This window comes from Bos indicus x Bos taurus, chromosome 10 (genome assembly GCF_003369695.1).
Source record: "Bos indicus x Bos taurus breed Angus x Brahman F1 hybrid chromosome 10, Bos_hybrid_MaternalHap_v2.0, whole genome shotgun sequence".
NCBI lineage: Eukaryota > Metazoa > Chordata > Mammalia > Artiodactyla > Bovidae > Bos > Bos indicus x Bos taurus.
The window spans coordinates 101758639-101780088 of record NC_040085.1 but is presented as its reverse complement, the minus strand read 5'-3'; the positions used below and the strand labels follow the sequence as shown (position 1 = coordinate 101780088).

General features: G+C 51.6%; 2 protein-coding genes across 3 annotated transcripts in view; one reads left to right on the top strand and one right to left on the bottom strand.

Moving 5' to 3' along the window:
* Positions 1–2054, top strand: part of NRDE2 (NRDE-2, necessary for RNA interference, domain containing) — an 85726-nt gene extending 83672 nt beyond the window's left edge. The window contains exon 14 of one of the 2 annotated variants that reach the window (XM_027552721.1): positions 269–2054. In XM_027552721.1, coding sequence (XP_027408522.1) covers positions 269–394 — 126 coding nt within the window. In that variant the 3' untranslated portion in view covers positions 395–2054. The remainder of the gene's footprint in view (positions 1–268) is intronic. The other variant, XM_027552720.1, reaches the window with a different exon arrangement.
* Positions 1800–14213, bottom strand: PSMC1 (proteasome 26S subunit, ATPase 1). Its single transcript, XM_027552722.1, has 11 exons — positions 14158–14213; positions 10346–10399; positions 9213–9309; positions 8085–8209; positions 7576–7761; positions 7285–7413; positions 6146–6242; positions 4086–4275; positions 3491–3642; positions 3011–3165; positions 1800–2129 (listed from the first exon to the last, which is right to left on the bottom strand). The coding sequence occupies exons 1-11, from the start codon at positions 14158–14160 to the stop codon at positions 1995–1997; spliced, it is 1323 nt and encodes a 440-aa protein (XP_027408523.1). The 5' UTR covers positions 14161–14213; the 3' UTR covers positions 1800–1994.
* Positions 14214–21450: the final 7237 nt, after the last annotated feature.

The window sequence follows — 21450 nt, the reverse complement described above, 5'->3', positions numbered from 1 at the left end:
GGCTGGGGGCAGCTGGTTCCCAGCAGTTGCCAAAGCCCAGCCCAGAGGCCAAGCGCGTCGGGACCCACGTCCAACTCTTCCTGCAGCGCCCGGGTCTGTCTGGGGACACTCCGAGAGCAGACAGGTGGGGACCACAGCAGCTTCCCGCCCCACCCTGGAGAGAGGCCACGCTCCCCTGACCCCTGGGGCTCACTAAGGTGCCCCCGAGTTAGGGCGGGAAGGGGGCGGGGCCGGGGGGGTGCCCGCTGACCGGCGTCGCCCCGCCCAGGCGCTGTACATGGACGCCGTCGAGTACTTCCCCGACGAGATGCAGGAGGTCGTGGACCTGATGACGGAGAAGGAGCTGCGGGTGCGCCTGCCGCTCGAGGAGCTGGAGCTGCTGCTGGAGGACTAGACGCTGGGGGCCGGGCCCAGCCCCGGAACACGGGCACGCGCATGCCCAGACCTGTGCCCTGAAGGGTCCTCCCTGACGCGCGTCTAGGCTGTCAGTCTCACCTTCTGCAGTTTCTGCACATGCGAATGACACAAAGCTGACATTCTGCACACGATACATGTGAATGTGTGTAATGTGAATGTGAATGTGGCCGGTTGGCGTGCACAGACAAGGATCACGCCAAAGCTGTCACGGCTCGTGTGGGTCCTTCTGGTCCACTCTCCCCTGCCCAGCCCGGGTGAAGGTTCTTCTGTGGGCATCCTTGGGGATCCTGCCAAGTCTCCTGGCTCTTGCAGTCCAAAGAAAGGTCTGGTTACTCACCAGGCCCTCCGCCCTGCGGCTGGTGAGCCCATTCTGCCCATTTTTCAGACCAGAGCAGCTGGGAGTCGTGTAAAGCTTGGAGTTCTCAGCTGCATCACACGTGTCCTTCCTGTTCCCGGAGTTCCACTCGTGGACATCGCCTGCAGACCCGGCAGCCAGCGTCGCCGGAAGCTCATGCGCCCGGAGACCCTGGGCCCACCCGGCCCTGCTGAGTCAGATGGGGCTCTAGGAGGACTGAGTCAGGGGACTGAACAAACAAGGACCCCGCTGCAGGGGAGCGCGGCCTGCTCCTCCCCAGCAAACCCGTCTCTGCCTCAGAGACGCCGAACGTTCGCTTCCAGCTGCGTCAGCTGCGCTCTCATCCGATTTTCAAGAGCGGTGATCAACACCCGACAGAGCGGAAATGCTTTTTCTTCTCCGAGGTCCTGCTTTTTTAAACACAGTGGACTTCTCTGCATTGCGTTTCTTATTAAATCATGCTCTCTAGAACTGCTGAAAGCAAATTTCCTTGGCCCCTCATCCAGAAAAGCGGGTGTTGTGGAACCTGGGCTAGAAATGGACAGACACCGGCAGGGGAGAAGGGGCGCGTTCTGCAGCGGGTCTCGGGCTCTGAGGCTGAACGGAGCAGAGGCGAGAGCGTGGGGCAGAGGGAGCCGGGCGAGGGGCGGCGCCCGTGCTTCTGAACTCCCATGGGGGGTGGGGGGCACGCTGACCTCCACAGGGCTGCCCTGGGGGTCTTCAGCCCTGCCCCTTTGAAATTCTGTTTGGAACAGAATTTCTCAGCAGCACCAGCCCCTCCTTCCTGCCCTGGACCCTCCAAGGGCAGCCCTGGCCGGGGAGTCGCAGCCTTTGTTGGCTCCACAGGAGAGGTGGTTGGCCGTGTGCTCACGAGCCAGCAGCTGCTATTTTAGAGCTGCCAGCTCGGCGCAGTGCCTTGGGGGCAGCAGGGACCCAGTCTGCAGTGCCCTGGTCCCCAGAGGCTTCCCCACACCTGGGCCCATCCACTCCTCCAGCCGAGCACCCAGCGTGTGGACAGGACTCCGTGTTAGAGAAAGCACGCTTTATTGGGACGCAGGCAGCCTGCCAGGCCCCTACACGCTGCGCTCAGGAGGGACACGAAACGCTCTGCCAACCGTGGCCAGTGAGCACACGGGCACCCAGGCAGGCAGCCTCCCTCCCAACCTCACCCCTCCAGCAGCCAGGGCCCTCCCAGCCTCTCCTGGAAGGCAGCTCTGATCTACTAGAGATAGAGCCCCTCTGGGGTGCCCTCCTGCTTTTTATAAAGAACATTTTCCTTCGACTTTTTGAAGTCTTCATTTGTTACTTTCATTCTGCGCTCTCTCAAGGCCATCAGACCAGCTTCTGTACAGATTGCCTGTAGGAAAGAACAGTGCATTCAGAGTGAAAAATACTTTTTATTCTAACAGCTCAGACAGCACTATTTTGAAATCTGGTGTTGGCATCCAGGCCAAACACAAATTTTTATCAAACTTGAATGTTTTAAACATTCTAATTATTTTCTCAGAGGACCTGAGGTGGCTTAACCTGGGAGTATTTCACTAAGTAAGAGGCCTGTCTTAGGTTCTAACTAGCTGTATAGCCTGGCAGGTCAGTAAATCCTCAAAGCTCCGCTTTGGTTAAAGGGAATAATCCTCCTAAGAAAGAGATAAAATGATATCCAGAAACTTAGCGGCCACATACAGTGACATCCATTTCATTTACCTACAGTCTTAAGAGAACACGTATTCTGGTTAAATATTTACAAGTTTCAGACAGTATATATTCGAATATATTCACTTTTTCAATCATCACTTGCCAAAAGTAAAACAAGAACCCAAGCAACGTGATGTGAGAGAAACACGGTCCTGGCTCTGCAGTCTCTCTGGCTATGGCCTCTAGCACCTCTCCTTGGGGTGAGGTGGAGCAGAGTGTTTCTGCCCGTGAAAGACGAGTAGAAGCTGACACCTGGGAAGTGAGGGGAGGAGTGTACGGGGTTCACCACGTTGCAACTTTTCTGAAGGCTTGAAAAATCTTTCTAAATAAAAAGCTAAGACTTTAAATAATTTTACCTTCCTCCCCCGGTGAGACCAGCCTAGCTCCACAGATGCCAATGAGACGCAGGCCAGTGCAGGCAGCGGGACCAGTATCGGTGCCCGTGCGGGGAGCAGGCTGTGCCCAGTCACGGCTGCCGCGCCCGGCCCCCTCGGCGTCTGGGAACATGGGATGAAACAAGTAAAACCCAGCCCAGCTCCTCACCTTGATGTCGGCACCAGAGAGGTCGTCTTTAGCCATGATCAAGTCGTCCAGGGTCACGTCATCGGCCAGCGTCATCCTGCTCGTGTGGATCTGGAAGATGCGCTTCTTGGTCTTTTCGTCGGGCAGGGGGAACTCGATCTTCCTGTCGATGCGGCCTGTGGGCACACAAGGTTTCCAGTCACGGCCTGGCGCCCGGCCCTGGCTGAGAGGCCTCCGTCTCACCTGAGTGATCTCAGTCACACAGCGTCCCGTGCCAAATCTTAAAAAGCGTCTTGAGGCTAAAAAAGGTCAGGCTACACAGAGTACATCACAATCCCACTTGATATTCTCTCCGGGGACACAGTTTGGTAAGTTACTCAAGCTTCACGGCGGGATCTGCCTTCACACCACCACCTGGTAACCTCCCTCCCCAAAGTGCCCTTTAGAAACACAAATCCACCGAGCGTGTCCTCCCCCCGCGGCGGGGCGGCGCGGCGTGACCTGGTCTGATGAGGGCCGGGTCCAGCGTCTCTATCCGGTTTGTGGCCATGATGACTTTCACGTCTCCCCTTGAGTCAAAGCCGTCCAGCTGGTTCAGCAGCTCCAGCATCGTTCGCTGAATCTCCCTCTCCCCACCTGAGTTGGAGTCGTACCTGGGAGAGGAAGCCAGGGGGACGTGAGGACCCCGTGGCCTGGCTGGTGGAGGCACCCGGGACACGGCTGTCTCCACCCGTGTGTCCCACCTGCCCAGAGCCCAAGCTGCACCCACAATATCTTCTTTGTGGCCATTTTCATGCCTGAAATTGTATCCTTTTTATTCAGTCTCCACATGTGAGCTCCTCGAGGGCAGAGACCCATCTTTAGCGCTGTCTCCAGGGTCCAGAGGGGGCCGGGCTCTGAGCTGGCGCTCACGGCACGGCTGTGGACGGACCGAATCCACTGACCGGGAGTCATGCCCGGTACATTGGGAGCGGCACCGGGACCGCGGCAAGCCAGCACGCAGCCCCTCCGGGGCCTGCCCACGGTCCTCGTTCTCAGAGCAGAGCGGCACCATGTCCACCCCTTAGTGACCCGAAAGAGGGAAGGCAAAGTCTACCTTTTCGTCCCAATAGCATCAATTTCATCAATAAAGACGATGGATGGTGCGTGTTCTTCAGCGACTCGAAACAGTTCCCGAACGAGCTTGGGGCCGTCGCCCAGGTACTTCTGAATGAGTTCAGAGCCGACCACTCGCAGGAAGGTGGCCGAGGTCTGGTTCGCCACTGCTTTGGCTAATAAGGTTTTCCCTATTTTAGATTGAAAAAGAAAGGAAAAAACCTTAAGTGCTGTTTTAACTTTAGAACTCTCATTACCACCTTAAAAGACATGAAGAATGGGTGGATCCCTCTATGAAAAGCATGTTCTCAAAGCAGACAAGGAAATTAAAAAAAAACTGAAATACATATTTTGATTATTTTTAACTGTTTTCCTAAATTCACCATGATAATGTCAGAAAGTACTCTTATTGCAAGTTACTCAAAGTTGCACATAATATTCACCTGACCCCATTCAACGAGGGTTAGAGAACCAAACTCAACTCCTACAAGACTATCAGTGCTGAAAAAAGGCCGGGGAGCACCAGGCTTGACCGGAGGACAGAGCACGCTCCTGAGCAGGCCTGCTGCACCCCGGGGCCACCTGCGGGCGTCCCCAGGCTCTGGGCACCGAGCCAGGACCAGCTCCTGACGAAGCCCACGACTGACCGCCACTAGCAGCTCAAGAGACTTCCCTGTCTGTGCTGTGCCCTCGTGGGACGCTCCTCACTGCTCTCAGGGCAGCCCTGACACTTCTCTCTCAAGTCGAGAACCAGAGTCAGCAAGGGTACCCACCCTGAGAACGTCAGAGCGCGAGACCTCGGCCCTGGGATGGTGACAGCTGGGAGAGGGCCACCCTCGGGCCCGTGTGGGGGAGGGAGCTGGCCAGGGACACACGGGATTCTGGGCCAGTGGTGAGGGGGACAGAGATCTAAGCTCTGCGACCAGGCGAGGCAGTGAGCTCCTCAGTCGGGCAGAAGCTTCAGATGCTTATGAAAGGGCTGGACTACTCCCCGAGGGCGTCCGTTAAGGGCGGCGGACAGACCACAAGGACCTCCTAAGTGGACGAGACCTTCCGGTCCAGACGCAGCCACGCGCGGCTGCCGGGATGTTCAGCGAGCAGGGGGACCCCCAAGTGTCGCTGGCCTCTCCTGAAACCTGCTTTCCTGGGCTAAGAGGCTGCAGCAGCTCCCCGCCTCAGCACAGCGTCTCCCTGTCCCTCCCCGTGGGCGGTCCTCGATACAGATCCTCCTGCGAACACGGCTCAGTTCACTCCATCAAACAACCTCCCTTCCTCTGGAATTCACAGAGCAGTGAATTTACTAAGCCCTGAACTACACAACCCATGGAGGTCAGCCCACTGCCTGATGAACCAAGTACGTTCGTGCGTTTTTACCTTTACCCACGCACTCACCCGACGTGATACTCCGTCGCCAACAGCCCGGGGGAGCGCCCTGGTCTCAGCGGCACAGGAGCGCGGTCCCCGTGGGCCCGCACCTCTGCCGAGGCCTGCCACGCTCCGCACGTGGTCGGGGTCCTCAGGGAAGGGAGCAGGCATCGGCGCCTTCTAAAGCTCCCACGGGGATGCCAATGTACGGCCCAAGTGGAGCACCCTGTTTCCATTTTTTCTCACAAACTATTTTCAGTGGACTTGTTACTCTTGATACTGAAAAGCACCATTTTGCAACACGGGCATCTCGCACGTCCGAGCACACCACAGGAGTGCTGGGGGTCTGGACGTGCGCTCACACTGAGCAGGCACTTTTGGGGGGTGTCTCCTGGGGTCTCCTTTCTATTGTGACTCCTACGATCGTCAACATATTAACCCTGTGAGGCCCGCAGTCACGAGCCAACAGCTCAGTTCTCAGCACACCTGTGCAACAGCACGACGCCCTTTCACGTGACAAGCGTGCTTCCAGCGGGGCTGCTTATTCACAGCGTCCAATATGTCACTCAGAGCACATCTTTAAACTGAGGACTTGAGGCCCCCTCACTCAACGGCCAAGTGGTTATAACCAGCTAATGCTGCTGCTCAAGGAACGAGCTCAGTGCCTGGAAAGCGACCAACGCAGAGCACACACACCTGTGCCGGGCGGACCATAGAGAATGACCCCCTTGGGGGGCTTGATCCCCATCTCTTCGTAGTATTCAGGATGAGTGAGAGGAAGCTCCACGGACTCCTACAAAACAAACACGGGGTAGAGATGACAGGCTTTCCTGCTGAAACGTGTCCTGTCCACTCACTGGCGTCAAGGGTGTGTCTCAGTTGCAACAAAAACAAGCGAACATTTCGCAGAGGACCTGGGTTCCACGGGGCTCCCGGTGCCCTCCTGTCTCCCTCACACACCCGATTTCCCGAGAGTCAGCCCTGAGTGACATGTAACAGGGACACTCGCCCTTGCCGAGGGAAGGACTATAAAGCGTGGATCCACACTTCCAGTGAGACTGCAGCGAGCGAGGCTTCCTGCTGCTGTCCCACCTCAAGCCAGGATGGCTCCCTCCCCACTGCCGGAGCCCCTGGGGCGCAGAGACAGCTCTGAAGGCCGAAAAGCCCGCAGCGGGCCACCCCGTGTGCCCCACCCAGGGCCGGGACTGCGGTCTAGCCCAGAACTGTGCGCCACCGCCCTGCCCCAGACATCACCTGGGGCTTTCTGTGTAGCCGCAACTGCAGTCAACCAACTGGAAACACATTCACACAGATAATTACTAAATGTTACATATGAAGTGTGTTAAGCTGCAGCTGCTATAAGAACTATCATACAATTTATTCTTACTTCTGTTACTTAACTCAGTATTAGCAACACAAAATACCGCCATTGGCCAGCTCTGGGTCAGTTACTGGTCTGATCAATAAAGAAAAAACAGGACTTCCCTGGTGGCCCAGTGGTTAAGAATCTGCCTGCCAACACAGGGGCACAAGTTGGATCCCTGCTCCAGTAAGATTCCACGTGCTGAGAGGCAACCAAGCCCACGTGTCACAGCTACTGAAGCCCGCCTGCTCCGGGGCCCTCACCAGAAGGAGCCACCACAGTGAGGCCCACTCACCGCCACGGAGTAGCCGTGTTTGCCACAACGAGAGAAAGCGCCCTGCCTGACACAGCAGCAGAGACCCAAGGCAGCCCAGAACAAAGCTAGAGGAGAAAACACGCGGGGCAGCTGCAGGCGCCCTCACGAGGCGGCAGTGAGCAGCGAGGCTCGCCCAGGGCGGGCTCCCAGACGCACCTTGATTTCCTGGATCTGGTTGTCCAGCCCCCCGATGTCGGCGTAGGTCTCTTGGGGCGCCTTTTCCACCTTCATCACTGTGACCAAGGGGTCCGTGTCGTCCATCAGCACCCCGATCACCGCGTGCACCTGAGAGGAAGCAGGGACTTTCACCGCCGGATCCCGAGGCACACCGCCTCTGTCCGCACCGGGGTGGCAGCCACGGAACCCGCCCTGCCCTCGGCTGTGCTCCGGCGCCGGCTCCACGGGACGGGGGCAGCCTGAGGGGAAGCGCCCTGCGCAACGCCTGACCTTGTGGTTGAGCAGCACGGAGCAGCCGGGCTCCAGCAGGTCCTTGTCTACGAACGAGAGGATGCTGACGTAGTGCTCCGAGCCCACAGACGTGGACACGATGGCGTGGTTGTCATCGATGATCTCCTCCAGGGTCCCTACTGACATCGGCGTCCCCCGGAGGTCATCCACCTTTGACCTCTCCTCCTACGTGAGAGCAGGCCAAGAAAGAGCGGCTCAGACTAAAAAGCAGACGGCGCAGACAGTTAACTTGATTTAAACACAGTTGGTGCTTTTAAAAGGCGGCTAAATAATAATCCGTTAAAGCCTGAAAGGCTCAGCTGTTTAGTTCTCGGTTCTACACAGAATTTGTGAAAGAAACAAGTTACAGTCACTTGATTTAAACACAGTTGGTGCTTTTAAAAGGCGGCTAAATAATAATCCATTAAAGCCTGAAAGGCTCAGCTATTTAGTTCTCGGTTCTACACAGAATTTGTGAAGAAACAAGTTACAGTAATTTGCCAATTTACCTCTTGCTTTTCTTCTAACGGCTTCATCTGCTCCTGGTTTCTAATGAACTCCTCCTCCATGAGGAGATAGTCTTTAATTCTCTCTAGCTTCAGCAGTTTTAACCGGCACTGAGTGTGAGGTGTCACTGTAATTGAAAACAGTCTTGTTATGCTTGGAGCCTGAAGTCTGCAATTAATTCAGTTCACCCTTGGGGGGGGGGAAGTTGACACTTAAAACAAGCTTATTTTTAGTTGGATAGACTCTGAGAAATGCAGTTTAGTGACCTTAAGTAAGCACGTGCCTAAAGGCAGAGGGGAGAGCGATGAACAGACAGAAATGCCACCTTTACCACATACTAATTATCCGTAACTTGACTCTAGTTTTGAACTTTATATGCTCTTCTGCTGGTCTGATGACCTTTTTTTTTTTATCAATACCATACTGATTCACTATAACAGGTCAATGGCACATTTTAAGCTGCCTGACTCAACTATTAACTGAGCACTGCTTTAAAAATCAGTTTACTGCACTTCAGCCGGAAGAGGCTCGTCCAGGTGGTAGATGAGGGTGGTGGAGGTGTCTGAGCTGAAGTCTGCAGGGATGAGGCGCAGGCGGCCATGGAAGCACTGCAGAAGGACGTGTTAAGCGGAGGGAAGCAGAGCCCCGACGCGCGAGGCAGAGAGTGAACCACACGCAGAGGGTAAGAGGCTGAGGCCAGAGAGGCAGGCCGAGTCTGCCGCCTGTTCTGCGTCTTACTTCTTATTTAGCAGGAAGACTTGAAAAATTTTATGTTCGGGCATAAACTCATGCTGTGAGTTCCAATACAGTGGCATTCCATTTTTTCATGAAATAAGTGTACCTCTAAGGTAACCAAGCTCAACCTGAGTTTTCTACCCTAACCCTGTACTCTAATACCCTAGAGAAGCTGCTTATTTAAAAGAAATTAATGGACTTTCCTGAAGTGAGATACAGTTGTATCCTCTGTATACTGTTAAAACTAAAACATAGCTTTTATTCCAACCTAGAGAATGCCACACACAGTCACAGGCCTGGAGCTTCAACCACACGCTACTTCCTGTCTGTCCACACTCAGCTCTCTAAGCTGAACACAGAGACGGGGCCCCCGGGAACTGGAACCGCATCATTACCCAGGGGCAGTTTGCTGGCAGCATCTGGTCCCTTTGTCTTCTTCTTCTTTTTCCCAACTCGAGTTGGTACAGGAGGTTCATATTTCTTTTTCTTGTCCTTGGGTTTTCAGAACGGCGTAGAAAAAAAAAAAAATCACAGAGATCATATTAAAACCCAAACGTAGTTCTGCAGGACCGTCATCTATTTCCAGGTGGTATAATTTTCCCTGTCCTTTAGGATGTTATTAAAAACTGTCCTTAAAAAAAAAATAAACAAGAAAATTTGTTTTTCATTCTTTCAATTTTTATGTGTGAACATAATTATCTTTTTTTTTAATATATAATACACACTAATAGACTATTCAGCAGAGATATTACTCCCTGCTGACTACTCTCCGTCTAGTCAAAGCTATGGTTTTTCTAGTAGTCATGCATGGATGTGAGAGTTGAACTATAAAGAAAGCTGAGTGCCGAAGAATTGATGCTTTTGAACTGTGGTGTTGGAGAAGACTCTTGAGAGTCCCTTGGACTGCAAGGAGATCCAACCAGTCCATCCTAAAGGAAATCAGTCCTGAATATTCACTGGAAGGACTGATGCTGAGGCTGAAACTCCGGTACTTTGGCCACCTGATGCGAAGAACTGACTCATTGGAAAAGACCCTGATGCTGGGAAAGATTGAGAGCAGGAGGAGAAGGGGACGACAGAGGATGAGGTGGTTGGATGGCATCACTGACTTGATGGACATGAGTCTGAACAAGCTCTGGGAGTTGGTGATGGACAGGGAGGCCTGGTGTGCTGCAGTCCATGGGGTCACAAAGAGTCAGACAGGACTGAGCGACTGAACTGAATAGGTCATTCAATAAGGAACAGAGGTCAGAATTCAAAGTTACATGCCAGAAGCTGGAGTTAAATAATTTGACACAGCTTTTCACACCCAAGGACGTTAAGCACTAAAATCACAGACGGTTTAACGCTTCTGGAATGTGACTACCTTTACATCTAAAAGTTATTAATTCATTAATACCTACTTGCTGGTCAATACGCTTTTGTAAAACATGAAAAGGCTATTTGAATTCCCAAGACCTTCTCAGCTGAGAGCTGACGTTCCCACAATGCACTCACATCGCAGACACCTGGCTTCACACTTATTTACCTTATCGTCCTTCTTGCCGCCTCCAGGACCGTGGCCACCACTCTGACTTTGACCCTGAAAAAAAATTTAAGCAGAGCATTAAAAAAATTCAGGGGAGTTTCCCTGGTGGCTCAGCGGTAAATAATCCACCTGTAATGCAGGAGATGCATGTTTGACTCCTAAGTCAGGAAGATCCCCTGGAGAAGGAAATAACAACCCACTACAGTATTCACGACTGGGAAATCCCAAGGACAGAAGATGCTAGGGGGCTACAGTCCACAGGATCTCAGAGAGTCAGACATGACTTAGTGACTAAGCAACAACAACTTAAATTTAGAACACCATCATTTCAAAAAACCCTCATTCTCCTGTGATTCTAAGACACCAACACTCCCCCTCATTTTAACATTTCTGAACTCAAGGTACACCTTGCAGTCAATGTGTAAATTTAACGTGGCAAAAATTTTTTCCTGAAAAGCTGTTAGTAAATCAGTGCTGCACTTTGCCACAGACTGCATCTTGAATCGAGGACAACTCCATTAAGAAAAGGGATGTAATATGTTATAAGGGCTTCACAGATGGAGCTGACAGTAAAGAGCCTGCCTGCCAATGCAGGAGACAGGTTCGATCCCTGGGTTGGGAAGATCCCCTGGAGGAGGGCATAGCAACCCACTCCATGGAGAATGCCTGGGAAATCCAATGGACAGAGGACTCTGGCAGCCTACAGTCCACGGGGTTGCAAAGAGCTGGACACAAGTCAAGTGACTCAGCGTGCACGCACAATGTGTCATGAGACCAAGACCCTCACCATCCCTTCCTGAGGGGAAGGTATAGACCTGGATATTCTCTAATATAAAACTACCCAGCTGAGGCCACCAAGAGTATGCAACTGGGCCATGATGAGAGCTCGTCATTTAACCTGTTCAACAATCATGTGTCAATCACTGACTCCTTACGAAGGACACACCAAGATCCAGGAGACTCTCCTTTCCATGGCAGCTTAAATAGCACCCATCCCTAAAGTCTGGGGCACTCAGGTAGGTCCTTCTTCCCAATTTAAAAAGCTGAATCACCATAAGCTATCAAGAACTTAGTGTATTAGTAAGTTCAGGAGGATTTCTGATTTTAAAACAGACCCTTCAGTTACAGGACAATGTCTTACACAGAGCAAGGTCTCAGAAACAACAGCATTTTAAATAAGCAATAGTGAATTTACTTGATTAGAGGGCCCTCTGCTGCTAAGTCACTTCAGTCGTGTCCGACTCTGTGCGACCCCATAGACGGCAGCCCACCAGGCTCCCCCGTCCCTGGGATTCTCCAGGCAAGAACACGAGTGGGTTGCCTTTTCCTTCTCCAATGCATGAAAGTGAAAAGTGAAAGTGAAGTCGCTCAGTCCTGTCCGACTCTTCGCGACCCCATGGTCTGCAGCCCACCAGGCTCCTCCATCCATGGGATTTTCCAGGCAAGAAGACTGGAGTGGGGTGCCGTTGCCTTCTCCGAGAGGGCCCTCTAAGCCCCCTCAAATCACTTCCACATAGGCACCTGTAAGTTCAATCACCAGCTTCAGTATCAAGATAAAACAACCCCCTAAAGGAATTAAGGTCGAATCTATTTCCCCATTTGCAAGATTCTAAAAACTTTGCACTTTCTTCTGAAGAAGGTAATTAAGGGCTCTGAGAAATTTGGGGAAACACAATTAGTTTTACTGCAATAAGCCGTCCAAGTTACAGGCCTTTAACAATTTGGCTTAGAGGTTAAGGCGTCTGCCTCCAATGCGGGAGACCCGGGTTCGATCCCTGGGTTGGGAAGATCCCCTGGAGAAGGTAATGTGTTTATTAGGTGCCTAAGTCTGTACAGGGCGTTTTCCTTCACTATCACATTTACACCAGACAGTTCTTCAGACAGGTTTCACCATTACTACTTCCTAGATGAGGGACTGCAGTGCCCTAAGAACACGGGCTGTGGAAATAAACGCATCCAGGTCTGGATGCCGCCTTCATTCCTAACAGTCTCTGTGACCTCAGGGAAGTAGAGTCAGCTCTCCGAGCCTTGGTGTCCTAACTGGAAAGTAGGGATGACATTAGCTCCTCTATGTTGCTGGAAGCGAGTAACGGAGGTAAAACCACTTCTGCATGACTCACAGTACCTACTCACCAACACAATGTTATTGCTGAATAAGAAATGTTAGGGTCAGGACCTCCTCGGGCTGGTTAAAAAGTCTGGGCTCCGAAATCCTTTCTGGTTCAGGTCTCCGCCCCTCCCCATCTCTGTTTAAAATCCATCCTGGTTCAGGTCTCCCCTCTGCTGTTCCCCCCATCTCTGGCTCTGTCCAGGCCGCCTTATCTTATTGGACCGCTTGTCTCCCAACTGAGGTTTCCAGGTCTAGTCTCTTCCCTCACCCATTCGGATTATTACCTTCTACAACAAAGAGCTGACCCTCTGAATCGCCTCAAAAACCTTCAACGCCTGGCGCTTGCCAAACTGGCTTCAATTAACCTTTCCCAGGTTTGTCTACCCGTCCCATGACCCTCCACGTCTGGCCGCACAGGAGGACACTTCCCCGAGGCAGTCCCAAACGTCTCCACGTCTGGGGCATTTACACGATGCTTCTCAGCCTCAAGTGACTGCGTGCGTTACACTAAACGGTAAGCGGCGTGCTGAACAAACAGAGCCTACGAAGTTGCCACCATCGTTACCCTAGTTTACAGACAAGGAACCGAGGCTCAGAGAGGTTACGTGACTTGACAGCTGTCACAAAGCTGGTCGGAGAGACAGCGCAGTCCTGGCCACTGGACACCTGTATCTGTGCTTCTCTACTGCATGGGTCACTAGTAGATCACAGCACACCCCCAGGCCCTGAGGATAAGAATAACGACCTCCAGGGACTGCTGAGAAGAATAACGAGCAAATGTTGGGAAAGTACTTGCCATGTGCTTGTCAGGCCTAGAATACTGCTACCAAAAAGTCCTTCCAGGACCTGCCTGAGTCTGCGGCGGGACCTGCTGCTGCTCACCATACAGACCAAACATACACCCGCTCAGGCCCTTTGCCCTTCCAGTCCTACTAGGACCAGTCTTCCTCGGGTACCTGCACAGGCTCCCCTCTCACTGGACTCAGGCTTCCCCTCCTCACTGAGGCTCGCTGACACCCTGTGTAAAACGGCCACCTCTCCCGCCCTTACAGAACTGCCACGAGCAAAGGCCACTCGCCCGTCCCCATCCCGCCCCGACACAGCATCACATACTCCTTTCTCTGTCTCTGTTTAACCTGCCTTCTAGAGAATGCAAGCTTCAAGACACAAAGACTGGCTCAGTCATGCCCGTCCTCTGTATGTGCAGCGCCTAGAGCAGAGCCTGGATCCCGCCCCCTCTCCCCCCACCAACCCCTCAAAGAGCGGCATCAACCCGGGAGCAAAGAAACCAACGCGAGCTAAGCGAGGCCCCGAGGCGCCTGTGCACCGCCCCCGCGCCGCGCGGCCCCTACGACCCGCTCCCACCGTCCCCTCTGCCGCGCGGCCCCGAGGCGCTTGGCCCGGTGACTCGAGGAGGCTTCGGCCGAAACGCCCCGCGCCGAGGGGCAGCGCCCGGCTGGAAAGGGACAAAGCCAGCCCACCTCCGCCGCCCCGCCGCCCCAGGGGCCCGCCCGGCGCCGAGCCCCGGCCCCGGGGAAAGGCCGGCCGGCCCGCCGTGGTCCTCAACGCGCTCCCCAGGCGCCTTCGGGCCTCCCCGGAGACCGGGGCGGGCAGACCCGGGGCCTCCGGCGGCGGCCGGCTTCTCTTGCCGTGGGCCGCCTGCACCCATCGCCACGGCCAGCCGAAGCCCTTAGTCACTCACCATCTTGCTCCGGCCGCTCCAGCCGCCGCCGCCGCCGCCGCCGGAAGTGCGCCGCCAGGGCAGTGCGTCAGGGCGGAAGTTGCCGGGGGCGCCACGGAAGCCGACAGGGGCCAAATCTCGCGAGGCTCGGGCTGCGCCCTCTGGGCCTGTGCGAGCGGACGGGCGGTGATGCTCTAACTCACAAGCGAGACGTGGGTCTTGTTGAGCTTTCACTTGAAAAAAATGTTTAAATCGCAGTTATTAGGTTATTGTCAACAAGTTAAGACAATGACCTCTACTGTCAAAGGCAGTTGTGAAGATATAAACAATTTTAAATAGGCCAAAATCAAAATGAGACCTTGCCTTAACTTCTCCAGGAACCGGAGTAGTCTTTGGAACCGCGAGGTTGACATACACTTTTGCACCAGCATTTCACGTCTAATTTGGTCTCTGGAATTAATCTGCTCATCTGAGAAGTTGTCTCATGAAGCATCTAAATCTGGTGGTTTGTTTTTTTCCTGATGACTTGTGACATCTGGTCAAAATGCCGAATGTTGTCTTAAAAGTCCTCATCTTGCACCCCGTTTGTATCCTCATGTATTACATCCATCAGGACATCAGAAAGAAACAAAGCTGCGACTTCCCCGGCTGTCCAGGGGCTAAGACTCCCTTCCAATGCGAGATAAGATCCCACATTCAGTTCAGTTCAGTCGCTCAGTTGTGTCCTACTCTGCGACCCCATGGACTGCAGCACACCAGGCCTCCCTGTCCATCACCAACTCCCAGAGTTCACTCAATCTCATGTCCATCTCATCGGTGATGCCATCCAACCATCTCATCCTCTGTCGTCCACTTCTCCTCCCATCTTCAGTCTTTCCCAGCATCAGGGTCTTTTCCAATGAGTCAGCTCTTCGTATCAGGTGGCCAAAGTATTGGAGTTTCAGCTTCAGCATCAGATCCCACATGCCACCCTGCCAAAAATATCGAGAACATAAAACAGAAGCAGTGTTGTAACATTCAAAACAGCCTTTAAAAAAGAAAATAAAGATGGCAAGCACCCTTTTAGTCTCCAGAGACTTCCATAGTAGGTGTTCAAAACACTGAACTGGAGAGATGGATTTGTCTGATCTGTCCCGCAACCCCCTGCCCAATTTTGAAACACTAAAAATATTTATCTAACACACAACAGGAAACGACTCTTTCCATTCATCACCACTAAAATGCTGTAACGGAAAGTGTTGATAACTGTCCGGCTCCACTAACAAATCTGGCATCTACTTCATGCATGAAATGATGCGATAGGTTAGGGGCAAGACAGCTCTCCCTTCATGACTGCTGAAAACAATTCCGGAGTTGTACAGAATGTCTAGGCAATCTGTGTGTAATCTGAAGAAGTGTGTTCCTGAGATGGCATCACGTTTGAAGAACATGGGCTAGTAGTCTCAACGTAATTATTCTGGAGGATATTCACTAAGAGGTACTTCTTAACACAGAGCAAACCTGGTCCTCTCTTTTCTCCCCATCACGGACCCCCGTATTCACTCAGCTGACAGCCAGCAACATATAGGAAGAAATCAACAGTTGAGAATTTCTCTCCGCAATACACTACATCTTTTATTTAAAAAAGAATAGTTGAAGAGGCAGTCAGCTCAGGGGTTAAGAGTGTGGGCTGCCACTTCCAATCTCCTTCCTGGCCTTCTCCCCAAGGTGCTGTGTGGTCTTGGTGAGCTATTTAAGTCCCTTTGTGACTCAGTTTTGCTTTTGTGAAACTCAAATCTTTGCATTCAATAAATTAGGAGCTTGGGATTAACATACACACACTATCGTTAATGTGTGTATCTATTTATATATATATATATATATATATATAAAATAGATAAACAATAAGGACCTATTGTATATATGGGGAAAGAATCTAAAAGAAGAATGAATGTGTGTGTATGTACATGTTGTTATATGTGTACACACACAGCTGAATCACCATGAGGTACACCTGAAATTAACACAACATTGTAAACCAGCTATACTCCAATAAAAGTTTTTAAAACCATTACTCCTTCACAGAGTCCTTGTTTCAGGACGGAAGTGCCTGGAATTTTAAGCATCAGCTACAATTAGTAGTAGTAGTATTTTTAATATACAAGTTTCTCCTGATTTCCTCATTCTGTTCTACATCAGATGGTCTCATGTTGCTCACAAAATTTATAATCTGTTGGTGCAAAGCAGAGAAAAATGAGCTTCTGCTTCCTAAGCCAAGATCAGAAACTAGCTTCACAGGGGCAAGGAAAGATCCCAGGACCTAGAACATAGACTCGATAGAGTCCATGTATTATAGTTAGGAAGGAAGCTTCTCCCCAGACCTAGAGGATAGTGGGAATGAGAGAGAGGCTTACGAGGGAGGGATACACGTATGCATGTGGCTGACTCACTTCACTCTACAGCAGAAAGTGGCACAGCACTGAGAGGCAACTGTACCCCAATTAAACAAAGAGCACATGTGAAGCTGAGTCACTCTGCTGCCCACCTGAAACCATCGCAGCACTGTTAATCAACTATAGTCCAACACAGAACGTTCTTCTTGTTGTGTTGAGTTGCTTAGTTTCGTCCACCTTTTTGTGACCCCATGGACGGCAGCACGCCAGGCTTCGCTCTGTCCCTCACCATCTCCCGGAGCTGGCGCAAACTCATGTCCATCTCGTCAGTGATGCCATCCAACCATCTCTTCCTCTGTCATCCCCTTCTTTTCCCACCTTCAATCTTTCCCAGCATCAGGGTCTTTCCCAATGAGTCAGCTCTTCGCATCAGGTGGCCAAAGTATTGGAGTTTCAGCTTTAGCATCAGTCCTTCCAAAGAAATCCCAGGGCTGATCTCCTTCAGAATGGACTGGTTGGATCTCCTTGCAGTCCAAGGGACTCTCAAGAGTCTTCTCCAACACCATAGTTCAAAGGTATCATTTCTTTGGCACCAAGCTTTCTTTATGGTCCAACTCTCACATCCATACATGACCACTGGAAAAACGATAGCCTTGACTAGATGGACCTTTGTTGGCAAAATAATTTATCTGCTTTTCAATATGCTGTCTAGGTTGGTCATAGCTTTTCTTCCAAGGAGCAAGCATCTTTTAATTTCATGGCTGCAGTCACCATCTGCAGTGATTTTGGAGCCCCCAAAATAAACTCTCTCACTGTTTCCACTGTTTCCCCATCTATTTGCCATGACGTGATGGGACCAGATGCCATGATCTTAGTTTTCTGAATGTTGAGTTTTAAACCAACTTTTTCACTCACAGAACTACTTGGCACTAAAACAGTACCTCCTGGCCTGGAGTAAGCACTGTCTGTATTTATGTGAAACTGTTTTTTTAAATAAATGGTGTAGGTAAAATGAGTGGAAGTTTGATAACCTGCTATGCCCGTGGGTGTGTTTCCTGAAGCTGGGTGACAAGGAGGCCTGAGAGGTGACCGGCACCTGCAGTTTAGGAACTCACCAGCAGGGGGTGCCATGCAACCAAATAGTTCCCAGCGGTCGGATTATTAATAGATTTTCCTTGTAATTTTAATTATGATTAAATAGATTATTATTAATATTTACTTTGCCTTTGGAGGTGCTGGTCCTCCGAAGCGCCCGAGCTGCCCCTGCTCCCTCTCCAACACTCCTTGCTCACCCACTCCTCACTTGTGCCCGCTTCGGGCACTTGATCCCCAGATACATGAGATAAATCTAAAGAGTTTGGATTCCACTTGCTCTTACCAGTGCCCACTGGCCACCTTCTTAGGGGCTCAGATGACCCTACAGAATGCTTTGAGTGTATCCTATTACCCCTCAACGTGCAGATGAGAACTGGGGCTCAGAGACATTAAATGAGGTGCTCGAGACCACATCACTCATGTGCAGTCAGGTCCAACCTAGACATGCTGGCTCTCAACCTTATTTTCATCTGTTTTCAGAGGAAAATACAGAGGGTTTTAGAACTGGGATGCAGCGTCAAGTTCACATTCTACACTTTCCAGACGGTTGCTTAGTGTCTCAGCCAGCCCCTGGGGGACCCACGACCTCTGCTTGGGGACATCTCTGCCCGACTTCCTCCTACTTAGCTTTCAGGTCTCAGCTTAGATGCTGCGGGGAGCTAGCCAGAACTGCGGAGCTGCTACAAAGAGTATTTAGAAGCTGAAAACGTGAGAGAGTCAGCAGAGACAGTAAGAAAGCGTGGAGCTGCCTTATCTGACTGAAAGCAGCAACTGTTGGGAAGTGGGCCTTCCCAGGCAGCACTAGCGGTAAAGAACTTGCCTGCCAGTGCAGGAGACGCAAGAGATGCAGGTCCAGCCCCTAGTTCGGGAAGATCCCCTGGAGGAGGAACTGGCAACCCACTCCAGTGCTCTCTTTTCAGTTTAATTCGCTTGTGCCCACAAACTGAACCGAAGCGGGTAGAGGAGAATCTTTCCCTCTCTTGTAATGCCATCCACCCCAGGGCGTCTTCTCCCTGGCTCTCAGAGCTGATCTTTACCCCAGCTGTGTCTCCTCACCCTTCTTTTCTCTGAGAATCCCACCAGAGTTGGGTGGTTATTGCTAGAAGCAATGATGTCATGTTGACAGTTCTCAGACACTGTCTTCCGAGTGCCGCCTCTGCACTCCCCGCCCCCCCCAATCCCCGGCACCCTGGGCCCTGCCCGGCCCGCGGTGGCCCTCCTCCCCGCTGCACCCTGGGCCCTGCCCGGCCCGCCGCCCCCTGCACCCTGGGCCCTGCCCGGCCCGCCGCGGCCCCCCTCCCCGCTCACTGACTGAGGACAGAAAGCCGCTCCGCGGGGGCAGCTCTGCTCTTCTGCAGCGACGGGCCACATAGACACCTTTATCCTGAGGCCGTTCCTACTTTGCTCCAGGGTGTTCGAGCTTGGCTCCTTGGGCTTCTTTCCGTCTTGCTTTCAGGCAGGTTTGAGACTCTCACCACTCTCAGCTCCCAGCTGCCCTTTCTGCCCCTGCCTGATGTCTCTCATTTTCGCAGTAGGGCCGCTGGGGCCAGTTTTGGGCCCCTGGATTCCTTGCTCCTGAAAGTTGGATCTGCCGTGTGGCTTCCGTGACCTTCGTTCTCCTCTTATTGCTGTTTAGCCGCTAAGTCATGTCCAACTCTTTTGAACCCCACGGCTCCTCTGTCGGTGGGATTTCCCAGGCAAGAAAATGAACTGGTTGCCATTTCCTTCTCCAGAGGACTGTCCTGACCCAGCGACTGGGCAAAAAGAAGCTGAACCCATGTCTCCTGCGCTGGCAGCAGATTCTTTACCACTGAGTCAGCAGGAAGACGGCACTCTTCTGACCCTGCTCAAACTGTTTTCCCTAACTCTGAAGTGACAGATATTCATTACACGATATTCAAAAATAAAGAAGAAAGTGTAACTGAGAAAATACAAGCCAGTCACACTGTTCTGTCCTGCATATACATTCCATCACGCACACACAACCCCATTAACATTTTGATGTGTTTCCTTAAGCTGTTTTTTCTCTACGTACAATAAAAAATTAAGCAAAATTTGGACTGTACTATATATTTCTCCTTTTTACTTAAAAAATGTTATCACAGTCATTTATCAGTAATATTTCCCTTATGTCATTAATTACTCTTTGAAAAAATAATTTTTAATGACCTTTAATATTCCATTATTGGAGAAGGAAATGGCAACCCACTCCAGTATTCTTGCCTGGGAAATCCCATGAAAAGAGGAGCCTGGCAGGCTACAGTCCATGGGGTTGGAAAGAGCTGGACACGACTTAGCAACTAAACAAGAAAATATTCCATTATATAGGCTTATTCCTTCACTAATTTTATGACTGTATCTTATGAACAAATATGAAATAAGCGCATTTATTCAGTTCAGTTCAGTTCAGTCGCCCAGTTGTGTCCGACTCTTTGTGACCCCATGGACCGCAGGACGCCAGGCTCCCTGTCCATCACCAACTCCCGGAGTTTACCCAAACCCATGTCCATTGAGTCGGTGATGCCATCCAACCATCTCATCCTCTGTTGTCCCCTTCTCCTCCTGCCCTCAATCTTAAATGCATTTATTGAACATCTGGTATGTATCAGGTACTGTCTTAGGCTTTGAGGAGCAAGTCAGATGAAGACCCCACCCTCATGGAGCTGACCTTCTCGGGGGAAAGAGATTTACAATAGAGTGGTACTTTGATTGTTGGAGACAAAATCATTTATGCCAAGCCAGTATTTCCAATATTTATGCTGATTTCACATTTGAGAGCAGGAGCTCTGTGTCAGAAAGACCTGAGCTTTCCCACATATTATGTGCTTTTGTTAAGTTACTCAACTTCTTTACACCTCAGTTTCCTCATCTGTAAAATGGGCATAAGAACGGCATTTGCCTCAATGAGGTAAATAAGATAATAGAAGCAGAGCACTCAGCACCTGGTAATCACAACACAAGTCAGCTGTCCTTAGTATCGCCATGAATGTGCAGAAGCCTGGGCGCCACACTCAGAAATCTCTGTAGGATAAATTCCTAGAAGTAGGATGAGTGAGCCAACGTTAGCATTTCTAAACGTTTGTCATTCTCCCAGATTGCCCGTGAGCAAGGCTGTGCCAGATGGGCGTCCCGGCAGGAGGGTGAGGGCGCTGGCAGAGTGCCCTGGAGATGTGATGACCTCCCCGGTGGTTTCAGGCCCCTTGTCTTTAATTCCGCGGGGCTCCGTGCAACTGTCAGCACTGCCCTCTTGAGAACGTCTCCTCCTCGCTCCCGTCGGGCGGCCTCGCCCTCCGCCCCTGCTGCAGCCCCTGGAACAGCCGCTCCCCTGGCCCCGCTGTTCCTGCGCCGGCCTCCCCAGGGGAGCCCAGGGCTCCAGCCAGCGCCTCTGTGCAGAGGCCCCGCCTCCCTCCACCTTCCCTCCTACACTGGTTATTTTTTAATAAACTTCTTCTTTTTTTTTTGGCTGTGCTGTGTGGCACGTGGAATCCTTAATTCCCCGACCAGGGACTGAACCGGTGCCGTCTGCACTGGAAACGTGGAGTCTCAATCGCTGGCCCACCAGGAAGGTACCCTATGCCTTTCATTTTACCTGGAGTTCGTGAAACTTCTTGGATCTGTAAGTTGATCCCTTTAAGGTGGTAGCAGCAATTTATTTTTCAAAAAAGTTTTCTGCCTCATTTTTTCCTTTTCTTTCTAGTACTGTGATTACTTTCATGTTGTTAAACTTGATATTGTCCTAAATCGCACAGGCTCCTTCTTTCCTCCCCGACCCCCGCCCCTGTGCCACCCCCTGCTTCCAGATGGTTAATTTCTATTTCTCTTTCTTTAAATACACTGATTCTTTCTT

Excerpts from the sequence above, each read along its gene's own strand:
- PSMC1 (XM_027552722.1), bottom strand. Across the intron at positions 7,414-7,575 it reads CCGTGCTGCTCAACCACAAG|GTGCACGCGGTGATCGGGGT; the intron begins GTCAGGCGTTGC and ends GCTTCCTCTCAG. Across the intron at positions 4,276-6,145 it reads CTATGGTCCGCCCGGCACAG|GGAAAACCTTATTAGCCAAA; the intron begins GTGTGTGTGCTC and ends AATCTAAAATAG.